The following is a 15531-nucleotide window of genomic DNA, read 5'->3' on the forward strand; positions in this document are numbered from 1 at the left end:
CTAGCTGCGTTACTACATATCCTGGTTCCACACCGGGCTGTGTTGCAGCTCTAGCTGCGTTACTACATATCCTGGTTCCATACCGGGCTGTGTTGCAGCTCTAGCTGCGTTACTACATATCCTGGTTCCACACCGGGCTGTGTTGCAGCTCTAGCTGCGTTACTACATATCCTGGTTCCACACCGGGCTGTGTTGCAGCTGGCTGCGACCTCGAAACCCCTGAGGCGACACACAGGGACAGGTTTGGGATGTCCTTGTCCCATCGTCATCTGGGTCAGGGAAGGGTTTGGGATGTCCTTGTCCCATAGTGCTCTAGCGACTCCTGTGGTGGGTCGGGCTGACCCGGTCGCCAGTTGGACAGTGTTTCCTCCGACACATTGGTGCGGCCGGCTTCCGGGTTAAGCCAAGTGTCAACAAGCAGGAGGACGCACGGTTCTCAACCTTTCGCCTCTCCCAAGTCCGTACGGGAGTTGCAGGGATGGGACAAGACTGTAACTACCAATTGGATATGACGAAAAAGGGTTTACATTATTTTTTATAATAATAAATAATATATACAGTATATATAAATATAAAGTACAGATACACCCCCCCCCAAAATAACTTAAGTATTACTTTCAAGTATTTTTACACCACAGATCACGGTGTATTATGGGATGTACCTCAGCCCAATCTATCCCATTATACTTGTCAATATGGTAGCGAAGTCAGTCCAGACCAGGGCTTGAACCTGTGACCTTGAGATTGTCAACCCAGGACCTTACTGTAGCTGTAACGCCAAGAGATCTGAACCTCTTGGCTAGGTCGCTAGGTGTTGGGCCAAGGTCGCTAGGTGTTGGGTCAAGGTCGCTAGGTGTTGGGTCAAGGTCGCTAGGTGTTGGATCAAGGTCGCTGGGTGTTGGGTCAAGGTCGCTACTATATTCAGGGAACAAGTATTGAAAAGTACATTAGATGAATACAGGATTAGTTTGAATACACACATTTGCTGTCATAATGAAATGAATAACCATGACCTTGTCTGGATTAAAGCAACATCCTAGCCTGTTCTAGTGAACCAGATTGAATCAGAGAGTAACAGGAAATCCTGTGTCTTTGTTAGTATTAAATCACCTAATGTGATTTCTGTGAAAGTCCGAGGGCTTCCCAAATTGCACCTAGTCAAAAGTAGTGCACTATTAAAGGAATAGGGTGCCATTTCAGATGGGCCCTGGTTAAAAGTAGTGCACTATTAATGGAATAGGGTGCCATTTCAGATGGGCCCTGGTTAAAAGTAGTGCACTATTAATGGAATAGGGTGCCTTTTCAGATGCAGCCTTTGGACGTTTGTTGTGTACTTCAGAGATGAAAATCCCTGGCTCATAACCAGGTCATAAAGGCAAGAAATAGGGCAGGATTATACACTGGTGGGTCCCGTCCCAAATGGCACCCTATTGGCCCATAGGGCTCTGTTCAAAAACATTGCACTATGTAGCGAATAGGATGCTATTTGGGCCGCAGTATTTCTGTAACGTAATATAACCAGGGACCTAGTTTAGGATTCCTCCATCTCTTTTCCTCCCCTTTCCCCTCATCTCTTTTCCTCCTCCTTCCCCTCCCCCATCTCTTCTCCTCTTCCTCCCTCATTCTCTCCATCTCTTCTCCTCTTCCTCCCTCATTCTCTCCATCTCTTTTCCTCTTCCTCCCTCATTCTCTCCATCTCTTCTCCTCTTCCTCCCTCATTCTCTCCATCTCTTATCCTCTTCCTCCCTCATTCTCTCCATCTCTTCTCCTCTTCCTCCCTCATTCTCTCCATCTCTTCTCCTCTTCCTCCCTCATTCTCTCCATCTCTTATCCTCTTCCTCCCTCATTCTCTCCATCTCTTCTCCTCTTCCTCCCTCATTCTCTCCATCTCTTCTCCTCTTCCTCCCTCATTCTCTCCATCTCTTATCCTCTTCCTCCCTCATTCTCTCCATCTCTTATCCTCTTCCTCCCTCATTCTCTCCATCTCTTCTCCTCTTCCTCCCTCATTCTCTCCATCTCTTCTCCTCTTCCTCCCTCATTCTCTCCATCTCTTCTCCTCTTCCTCCCTAGTTCCTTCCATCTCTTCTCCTCCTCTAACTCATTGTGACATCATGTCACAATGTTTATTAAATAAACCAATCCACCATCAGAGACCAACCAACGTAGCCAAAGGACTACAAAACAATCACCTACAACAAATGGCTCCCGTCTCCCAGTTTCACTGCTTTAGGTTCCCTTCATAACTCCACTTCAATGGCTCCCATCTCCCAGTTTCACTGCATTAGGTTCCCTTCATAACTCCACTTCAATGGCTCCCGTCTCCCAGTTTCACTGCTTTAGGTTCCCTTCATAACTCCACTTCAATGGCTCCCGTCTCCCAGTTTCACTGCATTAGGTTCCCTTCATAACTCCACTTCAATGGCTCCCATCTCCCAGTTTCACTGCATTAGGTTCCCTTCATAACTCCACTTCAAAGGCTCCCATCTCCCAGTTTCACTGCATTAGGTTCCCTTCATAACTCCACTTCAATGGCTCCCGTCTCCCAGTTTCACTGCATTAGGTTCCCTTCATAACTCCACTTCAAAGGCTCCCATCTCCCAGTTTCACTTTTAGGTTCCCTTCATAACTCCACATCAATGACTCCCGTCTCCCAGTTTCACTGCATTAGGTTCCCTTCATAACTCCAATGTTCATACGAGAGAAGCGTCTTCGATCAATACCAATCAGTTGTGTTGTACTAAAATAAAATATTTTATTTCATGGGGCACGAGGCTATTGTTACGATGAAGCAGACAGTTTAAGTGCCTCTGAGTGCACTGCTGCCTTTCAATACAATACAATCTAAACAGGGAAATGTTACAGCGTCAACGATCTGTGATATGCTATTCCCTAGATGTTTCCATTCCGTCAGATGATGATAGTTGTTGATGGTAGTGACATCAGACGGAGAATACATTCTTTACCCAACCGCATTCTAAATGCAATCACCATGGTTACGTCTAGACGGGCCAACCGTTGAACTAAATGACAATCTACAAGATGCATGTTCCGTTCATTCACCAGGCCTCATGTTTCAGCCTTGGCACAGTGTAAAATGTACATACACGAACGCAATGAATTCCATTATCCAGAATCACGCTCATTTGTCTCCAGAATGTCAACATAAAAGAATGCCACTCGCATCTAGGGGAATCATGCCTTGACATTCTCCGTCTAACAAACAGGGGCTGCTATGATGTGGTGGGCCGGCCACCTTTAAAAAAGCACTATGTCATACAAGAGTTGATCATCTATAGACCAGTGATGTAAATGCCAGCCTGGCTATTACCGATATAAAGGTGCCTTTTGAGACACAGTCATAGACAGCAGTCATAGGCAGTCATAGTTTCAACTATTCTGCCTTATTATTATTGGACCATGCTGGTCATTTATGAACATTTGAACATCTTGACCATGTTTTGTTATAATCTCCACCCGGCACAGCCAGAAGAGGACTGGCCACCCCACATAGCCTGGTTCCTCTCTAGGTTTCTTCCTAGGTTTTGGCCTTTCTAGGGAGTTTTTCCTAGCCACCGTGCTTATACACCTGCATTGCTTGCTGTTTGGGGTTTTAGGCTGGGTTTCTGTACAGCACTTTGAGATATCAGCTGATGTACGAAGGGCTATATAAATAAATTTGATTTGATTTGATTTGATAGACAGCAGTCATAGACAGCAGTCATAGACACAGTCATAGACAGCAGTCATAGACACAGTCATAGACACCAGTCATAGCTGGGGGCTGTTGGGATGCATCCTCCTCTTACAGGGCCAGGAGTGTTTCCACACCACATGACCTGATAAATAGCATGGAACTGGGGCCCAGAGGTTCTACCAAGTCAGGGCACATGGACTAGTCCCAGTTCCATTTGTGCCAACTCTTGTATACAGTGCATTTGGAAAGTATTCAGACCCCTTGACTTTTTCCACTTTTTGTTACGTTAGTCTTCTTCTAAAACTGATCAAATATATTTTTTAAATTCCGCAATCTACACACAATACCACATAATGACAAAGATTTATTTTTAAGGGTTTTTCACATTTTTAGCAAATGTATAAAAATTTGATAAAATAAATTACTTATTTACATAAGTATTCAGACCCTTTGCTATGATACTCGAAATTGAGCTCAGGTGTGTCCTGTTGCCATTGATCATCCTTGAGTTTCTACAGCTTGATTGGAGAACACAGTGGCCTCCTTTATTCTTAAATGGAAGAAGTTCGGAACCACCAAGACTCTTCCTAGAGCTGGCCGCCCGGCCAAACTGAGCAATCGGTTGAGAAGGGCCTTGGTCAGGGGGACTAGGAACCCGATGGTCACTCTAACAGAGCTCTAGAGTTCCTCTGTGAAGATGGGAGAACCTTCCTGACGGATAACCATCTCTGCAGCACTCCACCAATCAGGCCTTTATGGTAGAGTGGCCAGACAGAAGCCACTCCTCAGTAAAAGGCACATGACAGCCCGCTTGGAGTTTTCCAAAAGGCACCTAAAGGACTCTTAGACCATGAGAAACAAGATTCTATGGTCTGATGAAACCAAGATTGAACTCTTTGGCCGGAATGCCAAGAGTCACGTCTGGAGGAAACCTGGCACCATCCCTACGGTGAAGCATGGTGGTGGCAGCATCATGCTGTGAGGATGTTTTTCAGCGGCAGGGACTGGGAGACTAATCGGGATTGAGGCAAAGATGAATCGAGCAAGGTACAGAGAGATCCTTGATGAAAACCTGCTCCAGAGCGCTGAGGATGGTTCACCTTCCAAAAGGACAACGACCGTAAGCAAACAGCCAAGACAACGCAGGAGTGGCTTCGGGACACGTCTCTGAATGTCCTTGAGAGGCCCAGCCAGAGCCCGGACTTGTCCCGATCTAACATGTCTGGAGAGATCTGAAAATTGCTGTGCAGCGACGCTCACCATCCAATCTGACAGAGTTTGAGAGGATCTGCAGAGAAGAATGGGAGAAACTCACCAAATACTGGTGTGCCAAGCTTGCAGTGACATACCCAGGAAGACTAGAGGCTGGAATTGCTGTTAAAGGTTCTTCAACAAAGTGTTGAGTAAAAGTTCTGAATACTTATGTAAACGTGACATTTCAGTTTTCTACTTTTAATAAATGAGCAAAAATTCCTAAAAAACTGTTTTAGCTTTGTCCCTAAGATATATTGTGTGTAGAGTGATGAGGAAAAAAACAATATAATCAATTTTAGAATAAGGCTGTAACGCAGCGAAATGTGGAAATAGTCAAGGGGTCTGAATACTTTATGAATGCACTGTATGTCATTGTCACACCAAACAAATTGAGTGTTCGGATCCAACAAGACTTTTCCTAGAACTGACCGCCCGGCCAAACTGAGCAATCGGTTGATCAGGGAGCGGAGTTAACAATATACTCTAGCAGAAGAAGATATGGGAGTCAGGATACATATGGGAATTGTATGCTGTGTCAACCTCTTATAATAACACACTGTATGGCTCAGCTAAAACACCATAACATGAGCCATACATGTTCAACATCACGGTTTAACTGACACTTTACATGTCATATCCAAGACACACACTGACACTGGAGTACACACACACCACAGAACATCTGTCTAAAGCCCTGAGGCCAGCCACTAAGCTGAAACATTTCCACCTAAATGAAATCCATGACAGATCTCTCAGAGGTCAGAGGTTACGGGTTAAGCCCAAACAGCTTTTCATCACTGACGGGGGGGACAAACAACCACCAGAGATTCCAGGATACCAGTTTGGTCTTTCCTCCATCCTAGAAAGCATCGCGAGACCTCTTTACAGTGTGTTGGTTTTACACAACAACAAAAAGCAAGGGACATCATTGTGACTAAAAGACCAACTCGACATGTTTCAAATCCCCACACGTAGAGGCTCCGAGAAGACAACCACATAAACCTGCTATTCACTTCTATAGTTCTTTATTTTCATTGACTAATCAAACAGAGAACAGAACAACACCATTAGAACTATTCTGAGGATGATGGGAGTCTCCTGTCCATCCTAAAAATGGTTCCAGATGATCTTGTTGTAAAAAAACTAATTTCAGAATCAGATATCACCAGGGAGAGCCAAACCAAGAACTGTGTTCCAAATGGCACCCTATTCCCTATATAGTGCACTACTTTTGACCAGAACCCTATAGGACCCATGGGCCCTTGTCAAAAGTAGTGCTCTATAAAGGAAATAGGGTTCAATTTGGTATGCAGACAAGCTCAGCACGGGAACCAATAACAAGGGAGTCACAAACATTAAGACGATCAATAGATTTAGCTGCTGTATCGTTTCAACCTACAACGTTTCATTGACAAAATAAAACACATTTAACAATCCAAACCTTCTGCCCGATTCCATCTAAAATACATGGTGTCAATATTTATCATTTACTGAAGATTGAGGCTGACAACATTCCTTTAATTGATATTTCACAGTCTTCACAACAGGAAACAGGAAATAAGCATTTTGAAATGTACTTCCAAAATACAAAATCGTTCGACAAACTTTTGATTTCCGACCCCATAAAAATGTGTAATTGAGGGCCAGTCAGTGGTCAGTCAGTCATAACCTTGAGAGATGAGGTGGAGGTGATTTTAAAAATGTTCATATCCGTCTCACAGTAGACATAAAGATGATTGGATACCTTAATGGTGATACCTGTGTATGATGGATGGAGGTTGGTTCAAAAGGCTAAGGTGAGGTACATACTGAACCAGCAAGACACAATCCCACAAATCCTCAACTGTTACAGTCCACTGGCTATCACAGGTTCATGGAGGGAATCCTTAACTCTCAGAGTCCACTGGCTATCACAGGTTCATGGAGGGAATCCTCAACTCTCAGAGTCCACTGGCTATCACAGGTTCATGGAGGGAATCTTCAACTCTCAGAGTCCACTGACTATCACAGGTTCATGGAGGGAATCCTCAACTCTCAGAGTCCACTGGCTATCACAGGTTCATGGAGGGAATCCTCAACTCTCAGAGTCCACTGGCTATCACAGGTTCATGGAGGGAATCCTCAACTCTCAGAGTCCACTGGCTATCACAGGTTCATGGAGGGAATCCTCAACTCTCAGAGTCCACTGGCTATCACAGGTTCATGGAGTGTGTTGGTAGAGTCTAGTGAGTGTGTGGGTAGAGTCTAGTGAATGTGTATGTGGAGTCTAGTGAGTGTGTGGGTAGAGTCTAGTGAGTGTGTGGGTAGAGACTAGTGAGTGTGTGGGTAGAGTCTAGTGAGTGTGTGGGTAGAGTCTAGTGAGTGTGTGGGTAGAGTCTAGTGAGTGTGTGGGTAGAGTATAGTGAGTGTGTGGGTAGAGTCTAGTGAGTGTGTGGGTAGAGTCTAGTGAGTGTGTGGGTAGAGTCTATTGAGTGTGTGGGTAGAGTCTAGTGAGTGTGTGGGTAGAGTCTAGTGAGTGTGTGGGTAGAGTCTAGTGAGTGTGTGGGTAGAGTCTAGTGAGTGTGTGGGTAGAGTCTAGTGACTGTGTGGGTAGAGTCTAGTGAGTGTGTGGGTAGAGTCTAGTGGGTGTGTGGGTAGAGTCTAGTGAGTGTGTGGGTAGAGTCTAGTGAGTGTGTGGGTAGAGTCTAGTGAGTGTGTGGGTAGAGTCTAGTGAGTGTGTGGGTAGAGTCTAGTGAGTGTGTGGGTAGAGTCTAGTGAGTGTGTGGGTAGAGTCTAGTGAGTGTGTGGGTAGAGTCTAGTGGGTGTGTGGGTAGAGTCTAGTGAGTGTGTGGGTAGAGTCTAGTGAGTGTGTGGGTAGAGTCTAGTGAGTGTGTTGGTAGAGTCTAGTGAGTGTGTGGGTAGAGTCTAGTGAGTGTGTGGGTAGAGCCTAGTGAGTGTGTGGGTAGAGTCTAGTGAGTGTGTGGGTAGAGTCTAGTGAGTGTGTGGGTAGAGTCTAGTGAGTGTGTGGGTAGAGTCTAGTGAGTGTGTGGGTAGAGTCTAGTGAGTGTGTGGGTAGAGTCTAGTGAGTGTGTGGGTAGAGTCTAGTGAGTGTGTGGTAGAGTCTAGTGAGTGTGTGGGTAGAGTCTAGTGAGTGTGTGGGTAGAGTCTAGTGAGTGTGTGGGTAGAGTCTAGTGGGTGTGTGGGTAGAGTCTAGTGAGTGTGTGGGTAGAGTCTAGTGAGTGTGTGGGTAGAGTCTAGTGGGTGTTGGTAGAGTCTAGTGAGTGTGTGGGTAGAGTCTAGTGAGTGTGTGGGTAGAGCCTAGTGAGTGTGTGGGTAGAGTCTAGTGAGTGTGTGGGTAGAGTCTAGTGAGTGTGTGGTAGAGTCTAGTGAGTGTGTGGGTAGAGTCTAGTGAGTGTGTGGGTAGAGTCTAGTGAGTGTGTGGGTAGAGTCTAGTGAGTGTGTGGGTAGAGTCTAGTGAGTGTGTGGGTAGAGTCTAGTGAGTGTGTGGGTAGAGTCTAGTGAGTGTGTGGGTAGAGTCTAGTGAGTGTGTGGGTAGAGTCTAGTGAGTGTGTGGGTAGAGTCTAGTGAGTGTGTGGGTAGAGTCTAGTGAGTGTGTGGGTAGAGCCTAGTGAGTGTGTGGGTAGAGTCTAGTGAGTGTGTGGGTAGAGTCTAGTGAGTGTGTGGGTAGAGTCTAGTGAGTGTGTGGGTAGAGTCTAGTGAGTGTGTGGGTAGAGTCTAGTGAGTGTGTGGTAGAGTCTAGTGAGTGTGTGGGTAGAGTCTAGTGAGTGTGTGGGTAGAGTCTAGTGAGTGTGTGGGTAGAGTCTAGTGAGTGTGTGGGTAGAGTCTAGTGAGTGTGTGGGTAGAGTCTAGTGAGTGTGTGGGTAGAGTCTAGTGAGTGTGTGGGTAGAGTCTAGTGAGTGTGTGGGTAGAGTCTAGTGAGTGTGTGGGTAGAGTCTAGTGAGTGTGTTGGTAGAGTCTAGTGAGTGTGTGGGTAGAGTCTAGTGAGTGTGTGGGTAGAGCCTAGTGAGTGTGTGGGTAGAGTCTAGTGAGTGTGTGGGTAGAGTCTAGTGAGTGTGTGGGTAGAGTCTAGTGAGTGTGTGGGTAGAGTCTAGTGAGTGTGTGGGTAGAGTCTAGTGAGTGTGTGGTAGAGTCTAGTGAGTGTGTGGGTAGAGTCTAGTGAGTGTGTGGGTAGAGTCTAGTGAGTGTGTGGGTAGAGTCTAGTGAGTGTGTGGGTAGAGTCTAGTGAGTGTGTGGGTAGAGTCTAGTGAGTGTGTGGGTAGAGTCTAGTGAGTGTGTGGGTAGAGTCTAGTGAGTGTGTGGGTAGAGTCTAGTGAGTGTGTGGGTAGAGTCTAGTGAGTGTGTGGGTAGAGTCTAGTGAGTGTGTGGGTAGAGTCTAGTGAGTGTGTGGGTAGAGTCTAGTGAGTGTGTTGGTAGAGTCTAGTGAGTGTGTTGGTAGAGTCTAGTGAGTGTGTGGGTAGAGTCTAGTGAGTGTGTGGGTAGAGTCTAGTGAGTGTGTGGGTAGAGTCTAGTGGGTGTGCATATAGTCAGTGTAAGGAGAGTCAGTGCCAAAAAAAACAGTCAATGCAAATAGTCCTGGTGATTTGATTCACTGTTCATCAGTATTATGTTTTGGGGGTAGAACATTTTCAGGTGCCTAATATGTCCCAAATGGTACCATATTCCCTATATAGTGCACTACTTTAGAACAGAGCCTAATTCCCTATATAGTGCATTACCTTAGACCAGAGCCCTATTCCCTATATAGTTCACTACTTTAGACCAGAGCCCTATTCCCTATATAGTGCATTACCTTAGACCAGAGCCCTATTCCCTATATAGTGCACTACTTTAGACCAGAGCCCTATTCCCTTTATAGTTCACTAGTTTAGACCAGAGCCTTATTCCCTATATAGTGCACTACTTTAGACCAGAGGAAATAGGGCGCATTTTGGGACTGACACAGCCTAGGTAGGGAAGGGAGTGTAAAATAAATCAAAATAAATCGAATGAACCCAAATGGATCAATTAAAAGGCCTACATGAAAAATGAAATGTAGCCCGATGGTCTAAACATAATGTTGAATGCTTCATCGCCCTCTCTCGATCCCGGACCTATTGGCGTGGATTCCCCAGTCCAGTATTCCCAGATGATCGTGCTCTGGCTGAGGTAAAGGATATTGCTCCCTCTCGGGATATTGGTTTTAGCGCGTGTCTGTGCCTCCCCGCCCCAGCTCCTTCAGACATACACAACAGATGTTACAGGAGTATTAAGGAGGTCATGGTGCCGGAGACACACACACACACACACACACACACACACACACACACACACACACACACACCCCAACGAGGAAGGATCGTGAGATGGATAGCCTTCATTATCATAACATCTGTGTAACTCACTTCTACACGTTTCGCAATTCGGGATACATCTCTGGATCATATCAACACCATTTGTTTTCCACTTTTTTTTCATTACGTTCCATTATTTTCTTTCCCTTAAAAGTATTACCATACAATTAAATAATCTACAAGTATCCTATTCATTTGGTTTATGTATTTATTTTATAGTGCAAAAAATGGCATAGGCAAATGGAATGACCAGTTATTGATGTAAACATCACGATACCGACGGGTGTTTAATTTTAATCTCTCGAAACACTTCTATGCACTGACAGTTGTTTCTTTCTGCGTAAAATATGTTAAATATATACATGCGCCTACTTACCTTTAAAGCAGAACGCCGTCCACAGGTAAACGGCGGTACATACATTCCCAAAACACTTCCGATGACGCATCGTACTTGTGGAATTAGAATCCGTCGTCTGCGCGCAGAGATCAAACTTCGGCTCGAGGAGGACGCTGCGACTCTTCTTACAGATGCTGGATGTACCTTTGACGCGCGCGCTCTCTCTCTCTCTCTCTCACTCTCTCACTCTCTCTCGTTGTTAGAGAGCGCAATGAAAGTGGAAATCTATTTAGCGTTTGTAAACTGTCACAACTTCACTAAACTCAAACGCAGAAGCACAAATTATTCTCTCTCTGTCGTTGCCTTTTCTCATTCTATCCCTTTCACTCTCTATTTATTAGTAAGGAACTCCGGACGCGGGGATAAACATTTGCTACACAGGTCAGGCAATTCACCTCGTTTCCGATCACGGTGGACAGGAAAGCGTACAAGCACCGTTCCCCAGTCAGCTGATACTGGATGACACAACCTGCTGTGCCAGTACGTACCTGCCAGTGTGCCCTCTTGGTAAATCGGTCGCGTTCCGCTGCTCAAACGTTGCACGGCGTCAACCAGTGCCACGTCATCAGCGGCGTCATCAACTGACAGATTGCTATAACATACGATGTGGTTAACTACTACTTGAAATGCCGATCCAGCCGTTTTAAAACATGGCTTGTGCCAGGAACGCGCCCATTGGTCACAACAACAGGGGGGGCTTTGTTTATTGGTTGATTTGAATCCCCATTATCTTCAGCAGAAGCAGCAGCTACAGTAGTCTTCCTGGGGTCCACATAAAAACACTAAACATGACAGGTATCAAAAACACGAATACACTGACAAGGACAGTCACACAAATATAAAATACAACGATATACAAACGACACAACAACCCAAAAGGCCCCATGTCATTGTATTTAGGCTCTACTCTGGGTGAAGAAAATACCAAACTTTGAAGAATTTTTGCAAATCCAATCAGTTTTCCGTGTTGATTCAACGTCACATTTTATTTTTTTACGTGAAATCAAATCAAATGTTATTTTATTGGTCAAGTACACATATTTAGCACATCTTTATAACATATTTAGATGTTATTGTGAGTGTAGTGAAATGCCTGTGTTCCTAGCTCCAACAGTGCAGTAGTATCTAACATTTCACAACATACACAAATCGAAAAGTAAAAGAATGGAATAAAAAAATATATATAAATATTAGGACGAGCAATGTTGGTGTGGCATTAACTAAAATACTTAAGCAATAAGGCCCGAGGGGGTGTGGTATATGGCCAATATACCACGGCTAACGGCTGTTCTTAGCCTCGATGCAAAGCAGAATGCCTGGATACAGCCCTTAGCCGTGGTATATTGGCCATATACCACAAACCCCCAAGGTGCCTTACTGCTGTTATAAACTGGTTACCAACGTAATTATAGAAGGAAAAACAAATGTTTTGTCATACCCGTGGTATACGGTCTGATATACCACGGCTGTCAGCCAATCAGCATTCAGGGTTCAAACCACCCAGTTTATAAAGTAGAATAGAATACAGTATACACATATGAGTAAAGTAGTATGTAAACATTACTAAAGTGACTAGTGTTCCATTATTAAAGTGACCAGTAATTCCGTGTCTATGTATATAGGGCAGCAGCCTCTAAGGTGCAGGGTTGAGTAACCGGGTGGGAGCCGGCTAGTGATGGTTATTAACAGGGTTGAGTAACCGGGTGGGAGCCGGCTAGTGATGGTTATTTAACAGAGTTGAGTAACCGGGTGGGAGCCGGCTAGTGATGATGATTTAACAGGGTTGAGTAACCGGGTGGGAGCCGGCTAGTGATGGTTATATAACAGGGTTGAGTAACCGGGTGGGAGCCGGCTAGTGATGGTGATTTAACAGGGTTGAGTTACCGGGTGGTGCAGGGTTGAGTAACCGGGTGGGAGCAGGCTAGTGATGGTTATATAACAGGGTTGAGTAACCGGGTGGGAGCCGGCTAGTGATGGTGATTTAACAGGGTTGAGTAACCGGGTGGGAGCCGGCTAGTGATGGTTATTAACAGGGTTGAGTAACCGGGTGGGAGCCGGCTAGTGATGGTTATTAACAGGGTTGAGTTACCGGGTGGGAGCCGGCTAGTGATGGTTATATAACAGGGTTGAGTAACCGGGTGGGAGCCGGCTAGTGATGGTTATATAACAGGGTTGAGTAACCGGGTGGGAGCCGGCTAGTGATGGTTATATAACAGGGTTGAGTAACCGGGTGGGAGCCGGCTAGTGATGGTTATATAACAGGGTTGAGTAACCGGGTGGGAGCCGGCTAGTGATGGTTTTTTAACAGGGTTGAGTAACCGGGTGAGAGCCGGCTAGTGATGGTTATTAACAGGGTTGAGTAACCGGGTGGGAGCCGGCTAGTGATGGTTATATAACAGGGTTGAGTAACCAGGTGGGAGCCGGCTAGTGATGGTGGTTTAACAGGGTTGAGTAACCGGGTGGTAGCCGGCTAGTGATGGTTATTAACAGGGTTGAGTAACCGGGTGGGAGCCGGCTAGTGATGGTTATATAACAGGGTTGAGTAACCGGGTGGGAGCCGGCTAGTGATGGTGATTTAACAGGGTTGAGTAACCGGGTGGGAGCCGGCTAGTGATGGTTATTTAACAAGGTTGAGTAACCGGGTGGGAGCCGGCTAGTGATGGTGATTTAACAGGGTTGAGTAACCGGGTGGGAGCCGGCTAGTGATGGTTATATAACAGGGTTGAGTAACCGGGTGGGAGCCGGCTAGTGATGGTTATTTAACAGGGTTGAGTAACCGGGTGGGAGCCGGCTAGTGATGGTTATTAACAGGGTTGAGTAACCGGGTGGGAGCCGGCTAGTGATGGTTATTAACAGGGTTGAGTAACCGGGTGGGAGCCGGCTAGTGATGGTTATTAACAGGGTTGAGTAACCGGGTGGGAGCCGGCTAGTGATGGTTATATAACAGGGTTGAGTAACCGGGTGGGAGCCGGCTAGTGATGGTGATTAACAGGGTTGAGTAACCGGGTGGGAGCCGGCTAGTGATGGTGATTTAACAGGGTTGAGTAACCGGGTGGGAGCCGGCTAGTGATGGTTATATAACAGGGTTGAGTAACCGGGTGGGAGCCGGCTAGTGATGGTTATTTAACAGGGTTGAGTAACCGGGTGGGAGCCGGCTAGTGATGGTTATTAACAGGGTTGAGTAACCGGGTGGGAGCCGGCTAGTGATGATGATTTAACAGGGTTGAGTAACCGGGTGGGAGCCGGCTAGTGATGGTTATTTAACAGTGTTGAGTAACTGGGTGGGAGCCGGCTAGTGATGGTTATTAACAGGGTTGAGTAACCGGGTGGTGCAGGGTTGAGTAACCGGGTGGGAGCCGGCTAGTGATGGTTATTAACAGGGTTGAGTAACCGGGTGGGAGCCGGCTAGTGATGGTTATTTAACAGGGTTGAGTAACCGGGTGGGAGCCGGCTAGTGATGGTTATTAACAGGGTTGAGTAACCGGGTGGGAGCCGGCTAGTGATGGTTATTAACAGGGTTGAGTAACCGGGTGGGAGCCGGCTAGTGATGGTTATTAACAGGGTTGAGTAACCGGGTGGGAGCCGGCTAGTGATGGTTATTAACAGGGTTGAGTAACCGGGTGGGAGCCGGCTAGTGATGGTTATATAACAGGGTTGAGTAACCGGGTGGGAGCCGGCTAGTGATGGTTATTAACAGGGTTGAGTAACCGGGTGGGAGCCGGCTAGTGATGGTGATTTAACAGTCTGATGGCCTTGATAAAGAGGCTGTTTTTCAGTCTCTCATTCTCAGCTTTGATGCACCTGTACTGACCTCTCCTTCTGGATGATGGCACAGTGAACAGACCGTGGCTCAGGTTGTTGATGTCTTTGATGATCTTTTTGGCCTTCCTGTGACATCAGGTGCTGTAGGTGTCCTGGAGGGCAGGTAGTGTCCCCCTGGTGATGCATTGGGAAGACCGCACCACCCTCTGGAGAGCCCTGCGGTGGCGGGCGGTGCAGTTGTCGTACCAGGCGTTGATACAGCCTGACAGGATGCTCTCAATTGTGCATCTGTAAACGTTTGTGTGGGGCTTCGGGGGCCAAGTCAGATTTCTTCTGCCTCCTGATGTTGGTGTGAGTGGACCATTTCAGATTGTCAGCGATGTGTACGCCGAGGAACTTTAAGATTTTCACTTTCTCCACTGCAGCCCCATTGACGTGGATAGGGGCATGATCCCTCTGCTTTTTTCTGAAGTCCACGATCAGCTCCCTCGTGTTGTTGACGTTGAGGTTATTTTCCTGACACCACTCCGCCAGGGCCCTCACCTCCTCTCTGTAGGCTGTCTCATTGTTGTTGATAATCACACCTTAGTTGGAGGCGTGCGTGGCCACGCAGTCATGGGTGAACAGGGAGTACAGGAGGGGGCTGAGCACACACCCTTGTGGGGCCCCAGTGTTGAGGTTTAGCGAAGTGGAGGTGTTGTTTCCTACCTTCACCACCTTGGGGGCGGCCCGTCAGAATGTCCAGGACCCAGTTGCACAGGGCGGGGTTCAGATGAGCTTGGAGGGTAATATGTGTTGAAGGCTGAGCTATAGTCCATCAACAGCATTCTGACGTAGGTATTCCTCTTGTCCAGATGGGTTAGGGCAGTGTGCAGTGCGATTGCGATTGCATTGTCTGTGGATCTATTGGGGATCTATTGGGGCGGTAAGCGAATTGAAGGGGGTCTAGGATGTCAGGTAAGGTAGAGGTGATATGATCCGCAACTAGCTTCTCAAAGCACTTCATGATGACGGAAGTGAATGCTATGGGGCGAGAGTCATTTAGTTCAGTTACCTTTGCTTTCTTGTGTACAGGAATAAAGATATGGAAACAA

General features: G+C 46.5%; 1 protein-coding gene across 1 annotated transcript in view; it reads right to left on the reverse strand.

Moving 5' to 3' along the window:
• The window catches only part of LOC118941433 (neuronal acetylcholine receptor subunit alpha-7-like), a 99625-nt gene extending 88799 nt beyond the window's left edge, over positions 1–10826 (reverse strand). The window contains exon 1 of the mRNA XM_036954111.1: positions 10655–10826. Coding sequence (XP_036810006.1) covers positions 10655–10724 — 70 coding nt within the window. The 5' untranslated portion in view covers positions 10725–10826. The remainder of the gene's footprint in view (positions 1–10654) is intronic.
• Between the last annotated feature and the right edge of the window lie 4705 nt (positions 10827–15531).

This window comes from Oncorhynchus mykiss, chromosome 19, assembly GCF_013265735.2.
Source record: "Oncorhynchus mykiss isolate Arlee chromosome 19, USDA_OmykA_1.1, whole genome shotgun sequence".
Lineage (NCBI taxonomy): Eukaryota > Metazoa > Chordata > Actinopteri > Salmoniformes > Salmonidae > Oncorhynchus > Oncorhynchus mykiss.